Below are 26873 nucleotides of genomic sequence, written 5' to 3'. Positions count from 1 at the left end.
CAAAGGTAGGGGGATCTAAAGGGAGCTGCCATACATCACCTGGAATAATTTGAATTTGAAATGATTTCAGGAGATAGTGTTGCTGACTTTAAAGGCTTCTTTCGAAGGACTCCTTGCCAAGAAAAACAACATCTTTGAGAGGAGCTCGGCACACAGGAGCAACTCAAGGTGAAACCTCCCCACCTGCTACCCGCACAGAGACGGGAGCGGCCCATATTCTTGGAACAGGTAAGGATGATAATGAGGAGCGAGACTGATGGCTGCGGCGCTCAGAAGGAGAAGGTTATTTACATTACGCAGTCAGAGCTAAAGTGGGTTTGTTCGGCGCTGCTGCTTTACAGGAAGTATTGGGGTCACGGCGGCCTTAAGGAACAGTCCTGCTCTGCAGAGGAGTCAGAGGTGCAGATTCATTAAAAATACATTTGTGACAGCAGAGTAACAAATGGCTGCGCCTGTGCTCTGGTCCTGTACTCCCTCCCCGTGGTCATTCATCATCTGCACTCATCGAACTACCTGCTCCATGTTCACTGTTCATTATTCTCCCTCAGTCTCCGCTGGGCTCCCTCACCTCCTGCACGAGGAGGGGGAAGAAACCCGAAGGTTATTTCAGTCTGAGAAGAAAAAAAAAAAAAAGATTTTAGAGGCATTCAGGAAACATTTGGAGGTAAAAATTCATAGAGAGCCAACAATTAAGACAGGACACACCTCTGCTCCCTTCACTTAACAGCAGCTCACAGCGGGAACGATTAAGAAGAGGGTGTGCTGAAGGAAGACGTCTGCCTCCGAGGCTTCGATTTCTGAATTCAAAGTCTTAAACATACAACTGAGGAAAACATTAAAGATGGAAGAGTAAAGATAAGATAAAAATGAAAGTTTAATTATCTCTATGGAAAATTGGGTCACTGAAGAAATGAAAGAGTGTGACATAAAGAAGAATACAATTAGAGCAAATAGAGCAGATTTAGAAACCGCAAATGGTTATTTAATGAGAGTGGAAACACAGTTAGGAGTCTTAATTATGCTGCATGAAGAACTGAGGATCGGTTCCATAAGGATCCTACTGACCAAAGACTGAACTATAGGTGAATATATCTTTATAGATTATTAGGTTCAAATAAGATGAAAGCATGTGGGGGATTACAGAAAGGACAATTAACGAGTTAACTGGACTTGTGGAAACGAAATTCAAAGAAAAAACTGGATTATTTTCTTTTACGAGAACAGAATAACCAAAAGTTTATAAGCCCGGACAGCAAATTACCTTAATATACAGGGCTGACACTAAATATTGTATCCATCACTAATTCATCTGCCTTTTATTTCCACAATTGATTAATTGTTTTAATTTGTGAAAAGGTGAAGACCCAAACGCAGAAACACACAGGAGGCAGGCAGGATTAGGAGCTGAATATGAGCTTTATTAACCAAGAAAACCAAAAATCTAACAAAAACCAAGAAGTAGCAACTAAGAAGAACAAAGTGCAACTAAGTGAAAACAAGAGGAACAAAGAACCAGAAACATATTACGGGGTAAAACGGGGAGATGCTGCAGTGAACAGGCTCAGGTGAAACACACAGGACGAACTGACAAAGACAAGACACAACCAACGAGGGGATGAGGAGCAGGTGGAGAGAGGTGGAGCAACTCAGGTGAGGGAAGAAAACTGAGACATAAGCTGAAGACACTGGAGGGAGGGAAAGGCTAAAGAGGGAGATGCACAGCAGGTGAGGAAAACATCACACAATACGAGGAAATGAAAAGTAACACAAGACACAAAACTTCAAAATAAAACAGGAAATCATAAAACACAACCAGAATTATGACAACTGTAACAGTATTCCACCATATTTAATGTAGTTTTTATGTGTAAATGTCCTTTTGAATTTTTTTTTTTTAACTGTTCTTTTGACAGTGGTGGAAAAAGTTAGCCTGGCTCTCATGAAGTAAGAAAATCCACTGACCAGCACCTCTAGACTTCTGTAAATAACATTATAAACTGTTTAAGTTAACTTCACTAATGCTTTTCAAAGTCAGTCTGACTCTCTCTTAGCCTCCTCACAGGAAAAAAAAAACCCCGGGAGAAAACAAGCAGCATTTTCTACAATGTTTACTTTCTTTTATTTCATTTCAAATATAAAAAAAAAAACAATCACTCCCTTTCTTAACGGCGAGGGATTTGCTGCCCCCCGTCCCCGCTGGCCGCTGTGGACTGGAGGGTAATTGGAATCAATTTTGAGGCCGTTATCGCCGGTGACAGATGCACGAGGCCGAAGTGTGAAAAGGTCAAGGGTTGGGAGAGCCCTCCCAGGGGGACTCGAGATGCTCGAGGCATAAAAATGTCATTCCTGAATCAATTTCACATATGAGCACCGGTGTAACCTCGGAGGCCGCGACTGTTTCTCGTAGTTTTGTTGACCGCTGAGCAGCTCCGGGCGGCAGGTGAGGGTTACGTGAGATGTTGGAAGATATGGAGACGATAACGTCATCACTTTCTTTGCTGAGATCTTTATTATTTCTTCTGTACACACCTAAACTCAATTAGAGACGTGTGAGTTAAAGCATGTCAATATTCTTTATCACTCGCTGGCCCCACGCTGTATAATTAACCCAGGAGTCAGAGCCGACGGTGTTTCACTTGACCCCGGCAGCTCTGAGGGGTCGTATTTTTTATCCCCGTCCTCGTGGCCTACATGTGGAAGTGTGTCAAGGAGAAAAACATGCTATTTGCATTTTTCCTTCATATTTGTTTTTCTAAAGGTGATTGAAGTTCGCTCGAGGAGTCTGGGTTGAGTCTGAAAGTTTAGTTTACACTGAGTTTTTGTTTTCTGAGAATCAAAAAATAAAACCGAGAGGATCAGTGAGAGGGAACAAGGGAAAATATCAAAAATATAACATAATAGAAATATTTAAAGAAAGACTAATGCAATACAACTGTCCTACCTCCTGACCCCTGCACAGAACCCACAGTACAAAGTACAACACCGCCTTTAAAAGCACAGTATGTAATTTCTGCTGCTACGTTAAAACAACAACAAATTTGGAGCAATGTAACCCAAAGTAAACGTTAAGATACATGCTGGCAGAGCTGTTGTTTTGGACTGCCAACACGTCTTTTTATAAAGTAAACTGCACAGGTGTACCTAATAAAGTGGCCTGTAGCTGTAAATATTCCATAACAATGAGTATAATAATCCGTCTTTCATAGAAATGGTATTTATTTTAGGCTCCTCAGTCACTTGTCATATGTTCATTGAACAGAGTTTTTTTTTTTTATATTACAGTTATTAAAGAGCAAAAGTTGTTGTTTTCATAAACAACAAAGATTCCTTTAAAAACAATCTCTCTGCCAATTTGATTTCAGAAAATATTGTTCACGTCAAGACGCTGTAAATAAGACGTTTCTCATCGTGCTGGAAGTCTGCAGTCCTGAAAACCACAGATTCATTCTTTCAAAACGTCTCTCGGGGACGGTCGCTAATGTAATAACAGGGCTGACAAATTGAGTTCCTTTTATTGCATCGACCAACAATGGCAGCGAGCGAGCCCGTCCTTGACTAGCAGGAATCACAGGTGTGAGCCTGAGGACGTGTCAAACCTGCATGCATGCAGGACTCAGGAGAGGCAGCCCAGCAGCTCCTTATTAATCAACAGCTTGTTGGGCTGCCGGCCATGCCTCCCCCCCTCCGTCTTCACCTCCTCCCCCATCGCCTCCTTCCTCCACCCCCACCATCCTCTTCCTCCTCCTCCTCTTTTTTTTTTTTTTTTTACAGCCACAGCCTCTCAGTCTGGTCAGGAGCTCAGCACAAATGAGCCATTAACACATGTTACTCATTAATTAGGACCTCGCCCTGATGCTGTCACAAAAGGATGGAAGGATGGACGGGAGGATGGAAGGAAGGAAGGAAGGAAGGATGGATGGAAGAAAGAAAGAAAGAAAGAAAGAAAGAAAGAAAGAAAGAAAAAGAAAAAAAGAAAGAAAAAGAAAGAGGAAGGAAGGAAGGAAGGGTGGACGGAAGGAAGAAAGAAAGAAAGAAAGAAAGAAAGAAAAAGGAAGGAAGGAAGAACGAAAGGAAGAAAGAAAGAAAGAAAGAAAGAAAGAAAGGAAGGAAGGGTGGACGGAAGGAAGGAAGGAAGGGTGGAAGAAAGAAAGTGTTTATTTTGAGTATTTGAACAGAAAATTCTTGATACTTTGGGGATAATTTGGACAAACGACTTTAACATCTTGTCGAGGTTTGAATAACCAAATTATCATGAAATTCCTGGCCGAGGACTTCAACAGATAAACTAGTTTCTTTTGCAATCTGTGCACTTGTCTGATTCGTTCGGTTTTATGGACAGCTATTGGCTGACATTCCTTTTGGCTGACCTACAGTCTGGAAAAAGAAATCAATATACTGCAGATGAAAAGACTGAGCTCTGATTTCCTTCTTTTTGGTTAAGTTGTGGTAACTTGAGAGAAAGTTTGTATTTTTCATCTTTGTTCCTTATGCACTTTTTGAGAGTTAAGTGTCAGTTGGATAATCCTGTATTCAGTGGCTTCATACAAATGTTGAAACAAAGTCTTGAACTGTGGTCACTGGCTTGGCTGCCTTCTCGCCTGTAATATGACACGTCCTGTTGAAATGCTCATACGGTCGGTAGCCTCCATGTGCAAAGGTGAATCATGAGTGGTTTGCAGAAACGTTCACTGCCAACATTTAATCCTGGTGACTCGGCTGGTATATCAGCTCCAAATATCTGTTATCGGCCCCCTTTATTACCAATAACTGGTATCTGTATCAGCCCTCGCCTTTTACTGAAAGTATACTTTTACTAAGAAATACATGAATATGCATTTTCTTTAATATGAATACTGCAATCTTTCATCATTCTCCCTCAAGAATGAGCAGACACTTGTTGCTTTTAGAAGAAAATGGATGTGAGTTTTTATGGACGTTGCTCCTTCTGTCTCTCAGTGCAACATGGCAGCTCTGGTGTTTCTTTGCTCCAGATGGGCCGTCATAAAATGTGGCGTTTACTGCCTCACATTTAGAAAGTTAAAAGCTCTGATGGGGGGGCTGCTGTACTCTGAGATGTCGCACCATGCAGCTGTGGCGGTTCGGGCGAATGTTAGCGTGCGTTTATGCATACGGATGCTGCCGTTGCTGCAGCAGTAATATAGTTTCCATTCATGCTTTCTTAAGAGTCACTGCGATACACAAACAAATGACTTTGAAGGCTCTTCCCTCAAGGGCTTCGCGTCTCCACCGCCTACACACTTGAGGACAATAGCCCATTCAAGCTAAGCACAGTTGCTGCCTCGCCGTAATGAAAGCCGTCAGGGACAGAAGCCTTGACTACAAGTTTACATTCTGCACATACTACTTCAATACTTGTGTAATGTATTGAGGAACACTAGTTTTCACCCGTGGCGTGGATGAAATATGAAAATCAGGTGTTTTTACATTCCAGGTGCATCCAGCATTATCGCTGTAATTACTCTTGTTATATTTGCAGTGCTGGAGGCAGCACACAGAAGGCAAATCTCTTTTACTTCTGCAACGCTTTTCCATATTTTTTAATATTTCGGTGTTATTTTGAGTCGAGTGCTGCTCTGCTGTGTGTTTTAACCGGCGGTTGAGGTGAGTTTTAACAAGTCTTTTTGGCTCTGGGAATATGCACGGCGAGAACAGGAAGAGCAGGAAGATAAATGTGTTGTCTGGTCGGATAAATAAAAGCAGGGCAATAAAGAGATCTCTGAGCGGAGTGGTGAGAGTAAACAGAGAAGAGATGCATGAGAGGAGAGGAGAGGAGAGAGAAACGTCTGAAGGCTTGTGTGGACAGTCATTGCCTCGTGTTACTGTGCATACAGATGTAAATGTAATGTAAATGCTCAGTGCATGTGGTTTATATGTGTTATAACCCGTCATTCAACAGATGTCTACAGTGATTTTCTTTATTTTTAAGAAAAAACAGCTTGCCACATCAAATTTAAATTCAGAAGCAGCCTTGACATAAAAAAAAAAGGGGGCAGATGACAACAAACACTCTCATATGTCAAATAAGACCAGTCATAAAGCGACCATTTGGAAAAATCAGTGGAAAAAAAATTAAAGCAGAGCTGCAGGATTCTCACTAAAACATTCATCTTAAAGAAAACTCAATATCATTAGTATTAACAGTCTTCTTTAATCTTTAAAGTGATCGAGCCTCAAGAGACAAACTCCGGCTGCCTTACTTTAGAGTATGCCCACCTTCTCAGCCCCGTCCTTAAACCCAACGAACAGCATGAGATAAGATAATTGAATTTATTTAAACTCTATGCAATTATCTTTCCACAATAACATATGATCGGGGATGTAATAAATCATATTTAGCTTAAAGACCTCTCAATTGCTGATTCACACCTACAGTGTCCCTGACCCAAAAAATCCTTTTCATTATAAACGGAGCTACAAAAAGCGTTGTTGCCTCTCTGCAGGTGTTTCAGTCCATTAGCATCTGCAAGCAGCGAGCAAAACATGTTTATTTATTGTCTAACGTCAGAGACAAGTGCAACAAATTGCCGTTGGAAAGTCTGACTTCTTGTCTGCGGTGGTGATGTTCTGCCAAGTTAGCAGACAAAGCTGTACGTGGGCATCATTGCAATGATACCGACTCACTCTGGGTGTTTGAACCAACGTTGCTTTGGTTTGATCACAAGAGAGAGGCCGAGGCTAGTGTGTTTCAGTAACTGGATTAAAGGACAAGTTCACCCAAAAATGAAAATTCAGTCTTCATCTATTCACCCGCATGCTGATGGACAGCATAAAATGGCTCCATACAGCTCGACGGGCGTGATCCAAGTCTCCAGAAGCCCCTGAGATCCCAACATGACTTGCAAAGACGTTATATACAGCCTCGCCTTGAGACTTGAGCTTAGCTTAGCGGTTACAGAAGAAGATTTCGCCTTAAAAAAACGGTGTAAATAACTTATTTTCAAATCAGTTTGGGATTTCTGGTCTTGTGGAGACTTTGATTACTCCAGACGAGCTGTATGGAGCCATTTTATGTTTTTTTCAATTTCAAAAAAGTCCCCATCTCCTCTAGAGAAATGTTTTGTGGACTACCAAACTTCACCAGACTTTCCATCAGCATGAGGGGGAGTAGATAATGACTGAGTTTCTCATTTTTAGTAGAACTGCTCCTTTAAGGTATATTTACATGAGGTAAGTAGGCAAATCTTATGATCTCAACTCAAGAGCCGCTGCAGCAGTGATCATTTCACATCACCATGTGACCAACACGGTTACCACATCTCCGTTTCCGTCACGTGGGTCATCATTTCAAAACAGGAACTCAAAACCTGAAACGCTTTCAAAACAGAACTGACCATAAAAATAAAAGTCCAAATGATCCTTCGCTCGATGGTTATCACCATTATTATGTAATCTGCACACTTAAACTGAGAGTGCACACTTTATTCAGCATTCAGTGAATGACATGCAACATTACACCGAAGCTGTTAAATGTGAAGGTTTAAAACCTTCATTCAACATGTGTGATGTTAAAAAAACTCAACAGCTGTCAGAAGCTGCACAGCATGTGGTCTGTGATTTATTCAAACATTTTATTTTATTACAAAAGAGTCTTCATGGCAGTCTAGAGGCCCTCCACTCATACAACAGTAACGATACCAATAAAACATTTAAAACGGTTTGAAGTGAGAACATTCTGGTTTTTTGATCGTTACAAAAAATCTTTACATTTCTCTTTTTTCCGAACAGTTTTTATGTATTTTTCATAGTTACATTGAAGACACGTTAGTACTGTTAATGTTTTTGCATAGATCAAATGAACAGTGCTCATCTGCGTGCTGCACTGGGCTGTGAACGGGTCAGACGAGAGACGCCTTTAAATTCAATTCGGTCGTCACGTCTTCAACTCAGTGTAAAAACATTCACAGCTCTTATTGGCTGATAAAGTACAAAAGGCACAAGGTAGCTTCGAAGGCAAACATTGAGCAACACAGTCGCCAGAAGGATATTAGCAATGTGTGTTTCCGCACACGACGGATATGTTGAAACTTTACATTTAACTGTTTTTATGCTCAATTATCTATTCTATGTTGTGACAATGCTTTGCTTACGCTCCGGTCGGGTTTAGGTACAAAATTCACCTGGTTAGGTTTAGGAAAAGATCATGTTTTGGCTTAAAACACTCGGTTTTTCTCCGACACATGGCTGAAAATCGGGCCGAGGTCGCCTTAAAAATATCCAGTAGTGTGACTCTTACAACTGTTGAAACGCAGTCTCGTACGGTTGTCACTGGTTCGGCAATATGACGCTTGCAAATGCGAATGTATCAGTGTTTAGAAACGTTACCTGCCAACGTTTTAACCTGGCGACTGAGCTGCATCGCACACTCATTTCAGTCCTCTTGTGTGTATAAAAAAAACTGTCCTGTGCTTCAAGAATCGCTGCACCGTAAACCAAAGACTTACTGGAAAACAATTATTGCAGACGAAGAAATGTAACAGTTTACAGAAAAACGACACGCTGGGACAAAAAGTAAACTTACAAAACTGCTGCAGACACAAAAGTTCATTCAACACCTCTCTTCTAAAAATAGCAGGCGTAAACAACAGCAACACAGCGTGGAGGCGGCAGGGCGGTGCTTCCTCTGGATTTATTCAGCAGTGATGTGCCACCTCAGCAAATAACATTACCACCTTTGAAGGAAAAAAATTAAATGGGTGTATTTGTGCCATTTTTCATTGCAAAACCCCAAACAGAGCTAATGATCTACCAAAATAAAAGTGTTCGATTTGTTCAGATAAAGACCGACTGTACGAAACACAGGAATCGATTGTGAAAATCGCCCCTCAGCACCGAACTGCTGCATAAAAAAAAAAAAAACCCAGAGGAGAACACCACGCTGTTCACTGCCTGGTCCTCTCAGTACGTGCGACCTGGTTGTTTGGCATCCTGGGCCTGGTTGAAGGGGTTCGCTGGGCTGGTCGACTCGTCCTGCTGGTCGATGGACTGGTAGGCGTCTCTGTTTCGTGATACAGAGGGGAAACCTGCAGACACAAGCCAAAAAAGTCTTCAACACACACACACACACATGCACACAACCCCTGCTATGCAAATGTATTATTCATCATCGTATCTGAAACACCGCGACTAATCAAGGACGTCGCAATATACATATTAAAACTGTTTGCAGAAGGAGAGAAGCTTCTACACGACTTATTTTGTCTCAATTTTCAAAAGGTTTCGGACTCATTTCTCCTCACACACGCAGATTCATGACGCAGTCGGGCAGATTTGTTATCTTGACTTGAGCATCTGGCCCGCTCTGGATAAATATAGATTGTTGGAAACTGTGCCAACACACAGTATTTAAAGCACACATTGGCTCTGATGGACGCTGGGCTGAGAAAACAGCAAATTAAATTCCCCCAAAAAGTCGAGTGTTGACATGGACATGGAAAGTATTGGTGCTGCATGCATTAATATAAAAACCTTCCATTGATTATCAGTCAAGTGTTTGAACTACACTGCAGACTAGAGTCTCTGTTAACAGTGACAAACAGGCAGATCTGTGTTATATATATGCCCCTCTCCTCTATGAAACAATGTTTTTCACGAAGGGAAAGACATAACATCGTGTATAACATTTGCCGAATTTACAAGAAGGCCCGAATAATTAAGAATTTGTCAGCATAGACTGCATTTCACAAAGTTTAAGTTTCTCCTGACTCAAAAACTCACAGAATTGAGAGATTTTAAAAGGGAGTCTGGGGAATTTCTCTCCCTCGTCATCTCTTTGCTGTTGTAGACGGCGGTTGCTATGGCTGCATGATGTTATAGTATGTTGGCGTTCAGATTTATTTTCTGCTGTCATGCAAAACATTTTTAAATTGTTGTACATTTTTATTAATAACTATTAGATATAAGCAGAACCAAACAGAATCTGCAGAGTTGTTTCTTTACTTGTAAAGTGATAGAGAATATTCATTTAAGATGACAAAGGTTGTTTTTGAGCAAAAAAAAAGCAAACATAATACATTAAAACAACCTTAAATTATCTCAAGAAGGTTGATATATATATATATTTTGTACTTGGTTCCTCAGCAGTCAATCTAATTTTTGACATATTGTCACATTGCAACACAAACTTTGATCTCAACGCTAACTGGAAATGACACATGACTGTCCCACATGTGCACAACAGCAGATATCGTGTGGGCCTATTTACTACGATGTCAGTATATTAATTCAAAGCAATTGCTGCTGGTTTTAACCAGTTATTTCTACTTTTCTTGTGTGTGTGTGTTATTTATCCTGTCTTTGTCCAGCACTTTGGGCTGCCTCTTTGCATGAAAGGTGCCGTACAAATAAAGTTATTATTATCATCATCATTATTTTATAGGCTGACCTCTCCGCGTCCCTGAAATTACTTCCATTGAAATTACTCACTTAATTACATCCACTACTGTCTGACTCGCTGCTTGTATTGTGGCTAAATGATGGTAAAGCCACCAATGATCCGAGAATGACTCTACCCGGCTAGGTGCATTATATTTCACGTGCTTTATAATTTTTAATGAATTCGATGAAGCCAGTACGCCGGTATAATCCACCTGAAAAGTCTGATAGGACTCCCTGTGATGCTCACAAACAAACATCCCCGACTCCGGCGCGTCCAGAATACCAATAACATGTTTTCTGGAAGTTCAAAGACCTGCACACTCTTACCTCTGCACGGCCCCGAGCGTTATTACCGTGACAAACATGCACATAGTAATGCTCATCAAAGAAGCCATTACCTTCATCGCAGAGAGTTTTGGTGGGAAAAAAAAAAAACGTGACTTTTATTATTTTATTTTATTCAAAAGCATAAAAACACATTAATCACTCTAAAAAAGAAAAACTGCTTCGTGTTGCTCAAATAACTTCAACAACCTGTCTTGATCTTAATGTGCATTTCAAACAGGTCACATTCATCGTCTATTACGAGCGAACATTAATCTTGACTTTAATTAGGCTGGTTTGAGATTGTGCACCATCATGCGGCTCTGCTTTAAATGTATGCAAACAGAATACACTAACACAAATGAGGCGTCTGGAGAGTAAAAGTATGAATAAAACATGGATGCAAAGTTGCAGAATCATATGAGCCCGTATAAAACAACAGACGTGAATACAAACATACTTTACTGACGAACACAGAGAGTCATGCAGACACGGGAAGAAGACAACAGACAGATAAATTCATATAAATAACTAGAAAGACAAAGATGGACACAAAACATCAACAAGGAAACAATATCAAGAGAAAGAAGTTTCTTTTTTGTCCTGCAGCCTGATTGGTACTTCCTGTGTGGGAGAGGATGGAAGAGGATGATTGGAGAAGAGAGATGGTAAAAAAAAAAAAAAAGGGGAAGAGGCCGGGAATCAATAGCGGCGGCCAATAAAGGCACTGTCAGCACTATCCGTAGTGCATCGACTGTCCACAGAGGTCTCAAAGTCTGAGAGGTCAAAGGTCAGCAGTGGAGAAGAGAAGAGAAGAGAAGAGAAGAGAAGAGAAGAGAAGACAAACGGTCAGATTATAACAGAGAAACACGAGACAACACGAGGTTTCACTTAGAAAAAAAAAAACGACATGAGAGAGGACAGAAAGCAGGACGGACTGAGGTTAGAAATGATGACATGCAGGAAAGGACGGGGAAATTTAGGTTGTGACACGAGGACGACACACTAAGAAACTGCGTTACCACAAGACAGCTGAGAACGTTCAGGGGAAATGCAGGCGAGGCAATTACTGTTACTATACCTGTCGAGCTTCACATTCTTGCCAATCAAAATGATTGTTAATTTTCAGCACAGTTGGTCCATGATTTAACAGATCTTTATCTTTATCTGGTGACTGGTAGGTTTTTGGGCTAAAACGAACCGTCTCTGGCAGACGTGTACAGCTACAGATAGTCAGCTGACCGACGTTTACTCTGTGTATTACATGAAGTATGACTGACTTTTAATCTTCTCCAACTGACGTGTGTCAAAATGAGAATACCTGCAAATGAGTCTTAAATATGCGTTTGATGCACATTTGTCCATTCAGCAATGAAAGTTTGCTTCAGACGGGAAGTTTTCCTATTTTTTTAATGGTCCTGGAGCAACATTGATTGAGATACTGTGGGAGCAACAGCAACACTGTGATATCAGATGATAGCTAAACCAGTGCCATGTAATGATGCTTGGTATTGCAAGGTAGCATTAGAGTAAAGTTTGATAACAGGCACCCTAAAACAGATATACAAACTCAAGTACCAGCCTACAACTTATAGTAGTGCATGCACATTGCTTCAGCATGTGACAGCCGAGGCCAACAGACCTGACTACATGTATTTTGATGATTTGATGATGATGAAGCGGTGACTGGACAACGATCAGGAGAGGTGTTATTTAGGAAACCGTCTGTATGACGGCTCCGTTCTACAGCCTGTGTTGTAAAAATAAAACTAAACACACAACCCGAGTGATTGAAACCAGCTTCAAGTGGGCCGCCGATCAGAATTCAGTGTTCTCCCTCCTGTACGCCCGAATCAACAGTTCACTCACATGCACCTGATGGCCTGGTTCACCGAGGGCTCGGTGCAGCAGGGAACCATGTTAATGCGAGCCACGCAATCAGACTGCAATTAAAATACACATTGTCTGAAACCAACATTAGCTGCATTCATCAGTCACGAGCGCAGCCAATCACAGCCTAATGGATGTACCTGCTGTGTGTATGTGACGTTAAACGCAAAACTCACGGAGAGAGCAGACTCATCAGTATTCAATTATCCTCCAAACAGTCAAATCAGGAGAGCTGATGTCAAGTGTTGGTGGCAATGTAGGAGAAATGTCATTACTTTCCCTCAGTGTGCAGAGTGATAAATTACTGTTTGAGCTGCTGATGTTAGAGTTAATAATACATTACATCCTCCTCCTCCTGCTGGTTTATTTTTAACATTTTGATTGTTCTTTTTTGACGAGTCCGGGCAAGAAAAGCCATCGAACCTTCAAATTCCTACACTAGTTCTGGTTAATCCAAACAGATGGAGCCATGAATAAACACAAGAGTCCAGCGGACGTCGCAGCTCAGTGGGATTCCTGCTTGAAAAGCTCTCAGCAGTGCAAGACCAAAAAAAACAATCAATGGCCACACACGGATAATCAAAGAACACATCTCGAGTATCTCCTGACCAGTCAATGGAAGAAGTGTACTTTTCATTTGTTGGCCCACAAAGAGAGAGAGAATTATACTCGACGGTCAATAACGCCACAAAATCTCTATTTCAGTGCACGAACACGCTGCTCTGATGCAGATTCCATCTTCTTTCACATCAGTCCTCTGCTACTTTTCCATCACGGCACATTATTAGTTTTTTTCAGCCTACACGGGTTTAATATGTTCCTGCATGCAGTGTAAAGCGGAGTCCGGGATGGCACACAACCGTCATAAACAACTCGTGGAGAAGCGATTTCCTTGCCAGGCCGAACTGCGGCTCAGATATTTTGCTGCATTCGAAACGTCTTGTGACTGTAACTAATGAGTTTGACTGTGGGATCATCTGCCAGTGGTTTAAGCACAGAGTCTTCACAGTATGTGCTAGACTTGGTGGGCCTTTCATGACAAACTGCATAAAACAACACAGGGAGGATCTCAAAGCACCACTGGACACATGCATCACACTGTGCCCACAGCTTTGGTCACACTCGGGGCTGTGGAGCTTTTTTTCTGTGGGAAGACGGAGGATACCTCACATATTTAGGTCATTTCTCACCGGTTCTGAAATTAGACTTGCTCATTGAAAACTTGATTTGTTATGTGATGAGTCAATTTCTGTGTCATCTGCTTCTCAAAGGGGGATTTAGTAGATCATACTGAGTCGAGTATGAATTACAGTATGCTTGCAAACAGCATCGGTTTCCACTGTAAGAATTTGATTTAGCCGGTGGTTCTTTATAAACAAGCCATATAAGGAGGTGTGACGGTCAAGATTATGCATCGTTTTGCAGCCCGGGGCGCCCCGGTGGCTCAGTCGGTGCAGTAGAGCTCACACCCCATGTATAGTTCAGAGGCTTTGTCATGGCTGCAGCAGCCCAGGGTTCGAGTCCGACCTGCGGCCCTTCGCTGCATGTCATCCCCCTTTCATCCCATCTCCTGTCATCTCTCAAGCCATCGTATGAAAAAAGCCATGAAAGGCCAAAAAAAGTTTGCAGCCTAAACAATATTATAGCCTACTAATGATGATTGTTAATTTCGCGACCTTGGCAGGACAATAAAGTTCTTACATTTTATGCTGCAATGTCACGTTCTTTCATTAAATTGCAGACAAATATTAGGAAAACTTTACTTTTATATGTTGTGAGATGTGTCGGAGGCTGAGGAGGTCCTCAGGAGGAGCGCCAGGCTTTGAAGCTAATCAGACATAGTGGCTAAGCTGTGTAATTACAACGTCACGTGATGCACCAGGGCTCAAAAATATTTGTTTCCATAAGCTACGAAAGACGGGGATGTAAAACTGTGGAAACAAATGTCTGAGCATCATAACCACTGAGAACTGAGTCATTTCACCGTCGTGATTTAATCTATACGGTCCAATCACATTCAGAACGTCTACAAGTGCTGCCCGATTAAATCATTTTATCTTTATTCAAGTCAGCCGCGGACTAAAAAACTATTTTCCGGCCTCACCTGGAAAATAAAGTTGTAAAGTTACGCGTTTACATTGCAACGTCGCTCTCTTGCATTTAACTGTGTGCACGGTGTTACTTTTATATATGGGGACGTGTGTCGGTGGGAGGAAACAAGTGCTAATCTACAATCTGGACATATATTTAAATATATTTCATGAACTTACTAAAAAGCACAAACTGGACAGGACACACAGTGTTTGTAAAAACTGTCCAGGTATTGAAAAGATGCAGTTTTTAATATTGTAGTCAGACTTTTTACAGGTTTTTCTTAAATAAAAAGTGAGTTAAGATTTATCTGACTGCTTGATGACAAAGTAGCCATGTGCAGTAATATGGAAAATTGAGGATGTGATATTGAGATGCATCGAGACGCATCGAGAATCTTGAGCATCGTGAGGATTCACACCTCCAATAATGACATATGATCACTTCCTCATGAGCCTGCAAACTCCTCATGTTACTGCCCTTACATCTTGAAGCACTTACCAAAGTTAACGTTGTAATCTCCTCCTCGCTCGCGGTACATTTGGTAGACAAAGAAGCAGGACACCGGCTTGAGCAGCAGGTTGAGGATGGCCATCCCTGCGCTGAAGCGAAACACGTCCCTCCGTGCTTCTGTTGCGAAGTCATTTACCGGGTAAAAGATCCCAAAATGGACGATGTCGGTCAATATCGTCACGACCATCCCCATCAGAAACTACGGGAGAACAACAACAGTCACACTTTAACTGCACATGTCAGCGAGGAAAGTGTTTTTCATGCTCTTAAAGGACCAAAAAATCTGATAATTATGCCGCAGGGAAATCTTCTTTGCACCGAAAACGTGTGTGGAAAATAAGCTCATTCCCATTCTGAAAAGAGAGCTTTGTGAGGGGAAATGAGATAAAAATGTAAGTGGTGCCTGGAGGTCAGAATGAAAAAAAAAGCAATCAGTTTAGAAGAAAATAAGTTACAAAACACTGAATGTAGAAAACTCTCAATTGCCTAAAGTTATCTGGGCCAGTCAAAACCATGTTTTGGGATGCAAAATAATTCTCCAGAAGCCAAAGACAAAAAGGTACACTGAAATAACTTCAGACATCTGAGGGGAAGTGAAGCTGAACAGTTTGCAATTGCTGCAAACATTTAATCTAATTTTATTTATCCATCTTTTAATGCCTTTTGCGTAAAAGGTCCACATTTCTGATGTTACAAATCTTTAAACCTAATACAGTTTCTTTTCACTTGTTATACTAACACGCACACATAATGTAGATCAACCCAACTCAACTCTAGTTACCTTATTCCTCCATTAAACCCACCTCTGCACGGGACCACATACTTACCTTTATATGCATCTGCAGTGCTTGAATAAGCAAAAGATCATTTGTCCTACAAACATTTGTTTAAAAAATGTGTTGAAAAGCTCGTAAAAACTATTAAACGTAAGCGTAGACACCTGAAGAAACTCTGTATTAATAAAAGATAAAGCATGTAGTAGGCGACGGAGCAGGTGAGGAAACAGGACAATCTGTGAGATCTTGTACAACTGAGTGAGTGACTTTCATGATGCATGGTGATTATATATATTTATTTATCTATCTATCAACTTTCTTTTTCCCACTTTGGCCACCTCCGTCTCTCCAGAGGGACCCTGGATGTGAGCAACAGTGACACAGAGTACACAAGGTAAACGGCTCCCCTATGGTTACTTCCTGATGGCAGTGACAGTCCGAATCCATTACTGTCAAAACTGTCATTGAAAGAGACACTGGACAGTTTTTATTTTTATTTTTCTTGAGGAGTCCGTCCTTGACCCTCAACTTCACAGCCAGTATGGGGCCACTCCCACAAAGACAGACAGACTATGGATTATTAGATTAAACTGACAGTCTGACTTCTGATAGACGTCTAAACTCACCCATCGCATGAAGCCTTCTAGTTCTTAACTATGTTGAGGAGGACTTGTAGGAATCCTTGTAGGAAATTAAAGCAACTTATTTTCCCTCTTACCTGTAGCGCTATTGATCCATCTAGATTATTTTGTTATGAAAAACTCAAGAGTCATGTCTCTTTACAGAAATCATGACCCAGTTACACAAGATAATCCTAATATATTGTTGTGAGCAGACTGAGGAACTATTTTCTTTTAATCAAATTACACCCAGTGCTGTCAAAAGTACCCAGAAGTCATATGAAGTGAAACATTTTGTGTTAAAATATTACTTTAGTAAGAGTAAAAGTCACCCAAATCTACTTAAATTTACTTAAGCATCAAAAGTAAATCATACATACATATTTACACTTATATATATTAGGGCTGTAACGATTCATCGAGTTACTCGAGTTACTCGATTACAAAAATTGGTCGAGGCAAAAACTCTGCCTCGAAGCGTCGTTAAATTCCTATGACGCGCAGGGATCTTGAATGTTCCACACGGACCGTTGTTAATACTACTGCGTAAAGTGCCGTACACGGACACGGAGAGCCCTCTCCGTCGCCGGAGAGCCTGACGGACAGCCTCTCCGTACTCTCCGGGCGTGGAGTGTCCGTCACTCCGTCGAGGGGAAACGGAGATGGCAAGGGCTGTGATTGGTCCTCTAAACTCACGTCCTCACGCTGGTTCTCCAGCAGCCCGGGGGGGGTTGCATTGCGTATCCGCCACCACGACGGAGAACTGCGAAGGCTCGAGATGACATGCCAGAGCAGAATCAGTTTGTGCGCGTTTAAAAAACGTAGATATGATATCTGCTTTACAGACAGTTGAGACCGACGTGACATGTTTCTCTCTGTCTGTTTGTAAGTGTGTGTGCACGTGTGTTTGTTTACGTCGGTCCGGAGCTCCTCCCTTCGTAAAACAGAGCGGCGGAGAATTGTAGATGCGCGACGATGAAGAAATTATTAATTAAACGAACACGGTCCGGACCGGTTCTATAGGAAAAGTGACCTTAAATGACTTCTGTTGTGATTTGGTGCTATGTATAACATAAAATTATATATAACACAGCATGCGTGCACACACATAGGTTGCTAGGTTACCATAGCAAATAGGCCTATCCCAGAGATTATATATTATTTGTTAGTAGGTGGTTAGAAGGTGCAATCCCTTTTTGTAATGTTGTATAAGACAACACTAAGGCAAAATGGCCGTTACTATTTAAGTTTGTATTGATTCATAGTGTTACATGTTATACATGTTTTACAGTAAGTTGAAACTGTATTGTTATTTAATTGTTTGCACTTGCACTAAATGAGTAAATTGCAATAAAGTTTTGGAGCCAAATGTTGGAGGTGTAAGAAATACCTCTGTTTTTTAAAGAAATAAAAGCCAAATGGTTGATCATTTTACAGCCACATCATTTTCGTCATGCATTATTTGTTTTGGTTGTTTAGAAATGCAAAAAAAATATATATATATATATATATATATATATACGATTAATCGATTAATCGATCGATAAAGTGCTAGATTAATCGATTCCAAAAAGAATCGATAGCTACAGCCCTAATATATATATTATGGGTTGAATGATTATTGGATCCTATACTCAGTAATTTGTTGATTATCAGGTTTTTCTTATTCATTTTATCTGATTACAGATAAAATACATCAAAATGTAAAAAGCACAATATTTACCTCCAAAGTATAAAGTAGCAGAAAATAGAAATACTCAAGAAAAGTACAAATACCTCAAAGTTGTACTTAAGTACAGCAGGCTGAGTATATTTACTTTAGTTACATTCCACCACTGATTCATCCACTCAGGGATGAGAGTCTCCTGCTGACATTAATATCGTCTTACACGACTGAGCTGTGACGTTCACTAGCATAGTTAGCGTCGTTGGTTAGCCTCTCGCCCATGAGTGGATGCACACTTCCTTCTGTGCAGTGATACGGTTCACAGGAGAGAAAATAGTCCCTATATGAAACTGCTCACAACAAGGTCAGTGGATTATCTTGAGAAAATATGTATTTATATTATATGTGTCTGTATAATAACTGTCCCATTAAAGACTTTTGGCTTTCTGCACATATTCAACAGTTACAAGAACATGTTACTGGAAGATTCCTGTAATTCCTGCATCACAAGAGTACGGACCTGTAGCAGAGCCGAGAGGCTGTGGCTTCCTAACGTGACGGAGCTCAGTACTTCTGCCAACCCATCAGTCAGGCACATTTGGACAAATGAAAATGACTGACTCACTGCTGCATGTTTCCAACAGCTCACTACACTCCCTAAAAACTATTTTCCGTCTGATTACTCGCCCCACAACAGTGTTAGCAAACCGTTTGTTGTAATTTGGTGCCACTGATCAGCAGCTGACATCAGAGGGAAAGGGGGGCCCAGCTGCTGGGGGACCAGCTGCTGGGGGACGACAAAAACCATGTTCAACATGTTTATTCTGAACCTAAATACTCACCATCAATTAAACAAAAACAAAACAAAAAATAACACGTACAAGTATTTTATTTAGTGCTGCCTCGAGTAAAATTGTGTCAAAAGTGCACCACGGGCAGCCACATGACCTGAGAAATGTACTGATCTAGATTGATTTGTTAATTATTGGTTAATTAGTTGATGAGTGAATTATCTTGCCATGTCAGGGGCTGCACATGAAAAGCTTTTGACCCAAATAATAAAGTAAATACCAACTTGTTTCAGTCAGCACAGAAAGCTGCTCCCAGCCAGGCTGAAGACGCGAACGATAGCCTACAAGCTAACGTAGTTGAAGAGTACTTAAGTAGATTGTTCAGGAGTCTGTACTTTACTTGATTATTTATTTTTCAGGCAACTTTTTACTTTTCCTCCCTACATCTGGACACAAATATCTGTACTTTCTTCTCCTTACATTTTCAAAACAGGCTTGTTACTTTAGTTGTAATGCATTTGAAGGGAATTACGTTAGTGTTGGTGTCTCGTATCTGCAGACACCCTGCAGCCCTCTGCCTGGATTTACTTGTTTTCTCTGTTTGTTTCTGTGCTCAGGACACTTTACCAAACGAAACTGTCGGTATTTGACTTCCTGAACTATATTTGTGGTGTGTTTAGGAACAGCTGGGACAAATCTAGTGTTCTTTTAATTATGTTAATATGACATGAGCTTCAGCTAGCTTCGCACAGAAATGGCCGGTAGAAATAACCTTCAGAGGGATACTCTTTACTTTTATACTTTGAGTACATTTCAGAGCCTGTACTTTATTACTTTTACTTGAGTAAAGAAGTTGAATCAGCACTTCTACTTTGACCTGAGTCTTTTTTTACACAGTATCTGTACCTCTACTTGAGTAAAGTGGACTTTTGCCACCTCTGGAGCCAACGTTATGTGGCAAGACGTAGCTAGCATCAGTGAAGGAGCCACCACCACCTGTGAGACAGAGGATGATGATAATGGTGACCTGACCCTCTGCATTAAGACCGACACCACAGACCAGCGTAAAACACCTTTATGCAACTGGTCCTGTAAGCCGATGCACCATGAAAGCCTCAGCTACTGTACTTTGTGCTGATTTAAGGGAAGGCCTGCCTCTCGAAGGGACGCTCACAGATTGTCCTAGATTCCACAGACAAATAGGTTAGCACGGATACGCATTGCTGTGCCTATAGTTAGACTCCTGTACGTGTCACATGATGGGAAGATCGCAGCCTGCATGAAGGATTTAAGGCAAAGACTCACCATGAGCACGGCGTCGATCGAGTCCCTCTGTGCGATGGCCCAGAGCCCGACAGCTAAAACGCTGAAGTTCCCCCACGCGAAGGAGGGAGGCAGCCACACCATGCTGCCCCTGTTCATACAAGACAGAGTCACATTTAAAGCATTAGGTTCGACTGTACGAGTTCGGGATGTGGAGCTTAAAGCCTGAATCGAGACTGCGAGACTGTTTGTGCGTCAGAAGAGGAGAGAAATTCCTCAGGTTTGTGGAAAGAGAAAAACCTGTGCTCGCACTCACCATATTGTAAACAGCCAGTGCACCAGGACGATGGCCTGCGAACGAGGATAACAGACAAGTGTTGAGAAGAAATACAGGAGTGTTAAAAGAGACACTGCGTAGTTTTGGAGAAGAAACTCAAACCCAGACTTTTAATATGAGGTAATAATACAAACTCAGGAATATTTACTTTTTCTATGACTGAATAAACAAGCTGCTCTCAGAGGAGAATAAGGTCCCAGAACACTGTTTGAAGCTAGAAAGGTGGCAGGGTCCGCCACATATAAACAAAGTAAAACAGCATGAAATTGTGTTTGTCTTTAGAAGGTCAGTTTGTTTATTCAGTCATGAAAACAAAGACATTTTGTTTATTTAGTTTTTTTTTAAAAAGTCAGTCAACGAAGATCTTTCTCCTCCGATTAAACCTTCTTCCCCTGAACTACACGGTGCACTTTTAAGGATTATTTTAATACTTTCCCTGAGGTCTGCAGCTGGAAGGATTAGTCACTCGTAAGAAAAATAATCACCAATCGAGTTTGACAATCCATCAGTCATTTATCAGCTAAAATCTGCAAACATCCAGAGGCAGCAGCGTCTCCGTTGTGACGATCTCTCTGTTTTATATCACCGTAAACAGAATCTTGTTCTTACAGATTTAATAAAAGACACTATTTCGCTATTGTCTAACATTTTCTAGACCAAAATATGAATGAACAGTTAAAAATGATGCTGAAAATAACTTGTAGATGCCTTAATTCAATCTACGTGAGCTCGGAAGAATCAAAGCCAGAAACTCCAGAACTAAATGTGAAACATGTGATGTGAAGCTGCAGCAGCATGATTGATTTCATGCCTCCACAGATAACCGCTCTGACATATTTGTTCCCAAATTATGAATCATGCTGCCTCCTCACTCACTCGTCACGTCACATGTTTCAAAGTTACTGAGCTTTGAATAAGAGCTGCTTTTGAAGCTTTGTAGGCTTTAAACAACAGAAAAGAGGCATCGTTTCAATTAAAACCTCCTTTTTAAAGGTTACAATGACACAAACCACAGGTCACTTCGCCTCTGACAGCCTTTACTTGTTGTTTCATGTGACTAATGACAATTTTCTTCCTATTTATAGTGTTAAATTTACTATTTTTATTTTGCTAACGGCTGCAGAAGCTGTGCACAAATATATCTTTCATTACCATGTTTGTGTTTCTAACATCAATGATGCAATTGACTCCATCACTGAAAACACAGCAGTGCACTCTATGATCTTAAATACACTTTAACGTATATTTGGAGGCCATACATCTTTAAGCACGTTGAGCTTTTCATCCACAACTTAACCCGAGAATAACCAACATTTCACTACTTCCCTGTGATCTGTGCCTCAAGCTGAGGCAGGTTGTTGCCACACAGAGGATTTACCAAGAGAGAGTTGAGCAACAAAGTTGACATCATCACACAATTTAACCCCAGTCGTTGTTAAACACTGCACAAAAGCACATTCAACATTATAAATTAAGCAAACACCAAACTCACCTTTAGATTGATGGCAGGGATTTCCATGACAGGCTGTTTGGTGCAAGCTGCTCTTCAACTTGTTGAGAGGGCCACATGAAAGAAGACTTCAAGTTTCCTCTTGCACAAACTTTTCACCCAAACTCCTCCTCCTCCAGTCAGCTCAGCCTGCAAACATGAACCATGTGACAGCAGCCTGACTGCTGCCCATGTGACTCTCTCCCACCTCACCCCTCCCTCCTGCCCAGTGTTTCAAGAGGGAAGAAACCACATGAGCGTCAACGTTGGTCACAGTTTTGTGATTTTTTTTAGTTCCAGTTTTCAGAGAGCGTGGTGTCGCTTTAGTGGATCGCTGTGAATGATCGGGAATGTAGCGTGTCAGAACATCTGAAATATGAAAGTAAAACTGCCTGCTCGGCTTTTTATTTGATATACTGTATATATATTTTATATTTATCTTTAAAGGTTGAGTAGAGATTTGTGTTTTTTATTATTTTTACTCGTCAGTTGAACAGTTAAATACAGCACATCATTGTCAGAGCCGGTATGGTGATTTTAGAGGGACTTTTAGGGGAAACTTTTGAAAGGCATACTAATATTTTGAATTATTTTGTGTTTATATTCAAGACCTTTCATCTATGCCGTCAAAATTTGGGGGAAAAAAGTCAACCTTGTAGGTTTTCGTCATCTGCAATTTACATAAAAATATTTGAAATTGGTAAGCATCTTCATAAAGAAAGATTAAGCCTTTAAAGACTTCAGACTTTCATGACGATGTGTTGCACGGTGTGTTTTCTCTACAGCGACAGACTTGATAATGATTATGATTATCCAGTTAAATTGAGACCACGATGAAATTAACGTTACTGTTCAATGTTTCCTGAAGGACTATGAGATAAAAGGCTATAGGAGAACGTATAGGCCAGGTTTTTTCACATGAAGAAGTCGGTGTGTTTACCAGGGAAACTACAGCTCACGATCTGCTGCATCAGCAACGACTCTGACTGTTTTTGAGTCGTACAAACCAACCGCAAGAGAAATTCAGACACAGCCAGAGCTACGCATAAGACAGCCTCTATGCTTGACTCAAACTTTTAATTCATAGTCATACCCAACCAATGAAGGCAGCACATTTGAGGCAAACAGTTGGACAACTTGATGACAATGTAGCTGCCAATGCTCGGCCATCTTGTAGCGTGCTCATAATATAATAGCCACTGACTGCCACCCAGGCCTCTCTGTGAGGCGGTTCTTAGATACAGCGGTGCTTTGAGGGAAACTAACTAGATTGAGCTAACTAGATAATGAACACAAAGATGTTGCTTACAGCTTCACTTCCTGGTTATGCAACCGACCAAATATGTGTAGTAGACCACGCCCATGGACTTTACATTGTGATGATGTCACAGATTTTTAAGCCACTTTTCTGGGCTCAAGGAAAGTTTTGCAAATATAAAACCTTCATGCATCAAAAATGAATAATAGTAAGAGTCATCATTACCCTTGTTTGCAGTTCTTGGTGTCCTGTCAATAGTTTTACAGACGTCTCTTTTATAATGGTGATCTATGTGGGAATTTCTAGCTGCAAGTGGCCACTCGGCAATATTGCTATCCAGGTCTCAATAACAGATTCATGGTAGTAATGCTACCTTTCTCAAATATATATAATATTTGCCATGTTCTCCATTTTAGTTTTAGTTTCTGGGGATCATGAATGTCTGTACATAAAGTCATGGCAATACTTTGAGGTATTTCAGTGGGCCAACTGAGATATAAACATTTCATCCCTTGAGCCGTGCTGCTAGCATGCTAAAAACATCTATGTTTGACCTCTTGACCGCCTTTTTTTTTTTTTTGCTTTGGTGTTCTGCTTATTAATCAAACAGTCACTGAGGCAGATAAACAACATTTCTGGCCTCAGCAGACATGAACTATAGCCCTGTAAGTATCAATAAAAACTGGTGAAGTTCAGTCTCCCCACAGAAAGTGTGAATGATTGAATGTGAATGATTAATGTATAATGTAATCTGTTCCCTGCAACTTCCCCTTCAGGCCACTGTTGTGAGTGAGAACACGTTCTCACTGTTTCTGGAGTATAAGTGGTCACCTCTGAGCAGAAATAAGGTTAGTTTAGGTCCGACTGAGTAAAGACGTTTATAACACATACAGATTGAATAGGACTGATTCAGATTTAGCTCACAGTTGATTAAATTAGACGTTGAAGTAACCATTGTCAGCCCGATGCTCTGCGGTCGTGCCGTATCTGTCAGCTCGTCTGTGGCATTTCGAAAATGCAGATAGATGTTCGCCCATCCATCCTTCAAACGCTTTGTTCCACTGAGGATACAGTATCTGTCTTTACAGCTGCTGCTCACTGCAGCATGAAATTAATATAGATTCATAGATTCATGATCCCCAGAGGATGACTGCTATTGATTTCAAGTGACCCCGCTGCTCTGACTTTTCTGTCTTGTGCCAGAGTCGAGACGAAATTCAACATGTCAAACAATATTCTGTCCTCTGATCTTATCTTTTATTGTCTTGTGGTCACGTATCTCTTCTTCAGGGGAGACACACGACTGCAGCTGCACATCTACGACTGGAAGAAAGAGATCAGGGTTTGTGGTAAATGCCAATTAAAGAATAAGTCCAATTTATGACCGCTTGGATCTTATTTTCCATCATCTCTATTGGTAGGGGTAACATTTCACTCAGAAGATGCTGAGGTTTGGAAACACATCAACAACCCACAAATTATGTCCACAGGGGCAAAAAACACAAGCAATCAGATGATCTGATAGGTCTTAGGAACGGAAAGCTTTACTAATGATGAACGAACAAGGAAAAAAAGGACACATGGTGTAGTAATGTATTATATCTGTGATCTTTCTTTATAGCTGTGACCAGCAACTCAACCGTTCACCGCACTGAACTAAAATAAAGAGTTGTAACTACAGTTCATGGGCGGCAAAACTTATTCTGGAGATCAGGTTGGCAAAATTCCACACACTGATGAAGACCTTGAGATGCATTTTAAATTTCGGGTTATTTCCGAGATCAAGAATGGAGTTGCACACTCAAAGTCCTTGTTCTTGTGCCCATAAATAATATAAACAGTATTACAGATAAACATATCTTCTTTTCACTTTTGGCCCTTCATCTCTTACTTTTCTAAATTCCCAAAAATCATGAAATATTTACATTTGCCCTCCTCGCTGTTGCTTTTCTAAAATGACCTCAGTCTCTGGGTTTAAACACACTGAACTCACTGTAAACACAGAGGACGAGCACAGCGGCCAAGTCTTTAAAATGCTAATGTGGGACGTCTTCTTTGTGATTTCTTTTCTGCAAGCCTGACTCATTCCTACGTGCTTCTGTCCTCTTATACCTTGAAGGAGACGAGCCATTGTGTGCTGCAGGCACGGCAGATGGCCCCTGTAGCTCCCGCATCCAGCGTGAACCCTGACCTCCCGGTGACCTCTGACCTCTGTGAATGCACACTACACGAGATTTCTCTCTCTGATTGAAGTATTTATGCTTTCAAACACTTCAGAGCCAAATTTAGGAGTCTAATGCTCTGTGCCGAATGTGCTTTTTTATGTATGTGCGTGTCAAAATGAGATTGCAGCGAGACAAATGTGTGACATGTTATTTAATTTGAGGTGTAATGTCTTTAAGCATCTGAGGAAAAAGCAATTACTGCTGCAGATAATGTGATTGCAAGTAGAAGATCCCTTTTTACATCCTAACCTGCTGCGACAGACTTGACAGGCGGATGATAGAGCGAATAAATGTGATGCCAGAGCACAGATTGTGTTAAAGGACAAGTTCACCCCCCCCAAAATTAAAAGTCAGACATTATCTCATCCTCATGCTGATGGAAAGGTGAAGTTTCATATTCACTGAACATTTCTGGAGCTTCACAGTAAAACAGTGCTACAGCATTTTCCTAAACGACTGAAGTAGAGGGGGACTTGTTTTAAAATGTGAAGAAACAGCTGGGAAAAAACATAAAATGGATCCAAACAGGTTGTCTGGCATAATCCAAGTCTCCAGAAGCTCTGAGATCCAAAACTGATTTGAAAAGATGCTATTTACACCCTTGACATGCTGCCGAGCTTGTGCACAACCCAACTGCCAGAAAAAAATTTAAGCTAAGTACGTAAAACAACAGATGAGTTAGGACTTTCTTTATTTCTTTATTTCTCTCTTCTCTTGTCACATTGCTGTGCTTATCCTCTGCTTAGTTTTAGGCACAAAAACCACTTGGTTAGGGTTAGAATAACATCATAGTTTGGCTAAAAAGTGCCTGTTTTGGTTGAAGATGATCCGTCTTCCTGTGGAAAACACCTGGTTTTGACGCCACAACAACGGCTGGAAATGTCTGCAGGTCTCCTCACAAGAAACACTGATGAAAATGTCTCCAGGCGTCCTCAAAAACATCCACTGCTGTGACTTGAACTGTGGTCGACGTTGACTTCTAAAATGATATCCTGGCGACACGGCTGTTGTGGACCTACTTCAGACGTGATGTGTGCAAGTGCTTTTAGTTTAGCAGCTGCAGTGAAGAAGGTGGAAGAAACGTCTATTCACAGCGACACTGTTTTCCTGTGAAGCTCCAGAGATGTTTTGTGGACTACAAAACAGCCAGCATGCGGGTGAGAAGATAATAACTACATTTTCAGTTTTGGGTGAACTTATTCCTCGTTTTTTTTAGGGAAAAATATCAAACATTT

At 41.0% G+C, this 26873-nt stretch overlaps 1 protein-coding gene across 2 annotated transcripts; it reads right to left on the bottom strand.

Annotated features, from left to right (window-relative positions):
- Nucleotides 1-7546: 7546 nt before the first annotated feature.
- On the bottom strand, nucleotides 7547-22275 carry agtrap (angiotensin II receptor-associated protein). Of its 2 annotated transcripts, XR_014622303.1 has the most exons (6): nucleotides 22159-22275; nucleotides 20646-20680; nucleotides 20372-20480; nucleotides 15202-15412; nucleotides 8225-9041; nucleotides 7547-8170 (listed from the first exon to the last, which is right to left on the bottom strand). XR_014622303.1 is itself a non-coding variant. In XM_084349138.1 (5 exons), exons 1-5 carry the CDS (start codon nucleotides 22183-22185, stop codon nucleotides 8917-8919), a joined length of 507 nt encoding a protein of 168 aa, XP_084205264.1. In that variant the 5' UTR covers nucleotides 22186-22275; the 3' UTR covers nucleotides 7547-8916. The 2 variants fall into 2 exon arrangements, 1 of the variants encoding a protein (XP_084205264.1); XM_084349138.1 differs by having other exon boundaries at nucleotides 7547-9041.
- Between the last annotated feature and the right edge of the window lie 4598 nt (nucleotides 22276-26873).

The sequence above is a fragment of the Pagrus pagrus genome (assembly GCF_965226575.1).
Source record: "Pagrus pagrus genome assembly, chromosome: 3".
Taxonomy (NCBI): domain Eukaryota; kingdom Metazoa; phylum Chordata; class Actinopteri; order Spariformes; family Sparidae; genus Pagrus; species Pagrus pagrus.
This window is presented reverse-complemented; position numbering and strand designations above follow the sequence as displayed.

Excerpts from the sequence above, each read along its gene's own strand:
- agtrap (XM_084349138.1), bottom strand. The coding sequence starts at position 22,185 with ATGGAAATCCCTGCCATCAATCTAAAG. Across the intron at positions 20,681-22,158 it reads TCCCTGCCATCAATCTAAAG|GCCATCGTCCTGGTGCACTG; the intron begins GTGAGTTTGGTG and ends CCTCGTTCGCAG. Across the intron at positions 20,481-20,645 it reads CACTGGCTGTTTACAATATG|GGGCAGCATGGTGTGGCTGC; the intron begins GTGAGTGCGAGC and ends TTGTATGAACAG.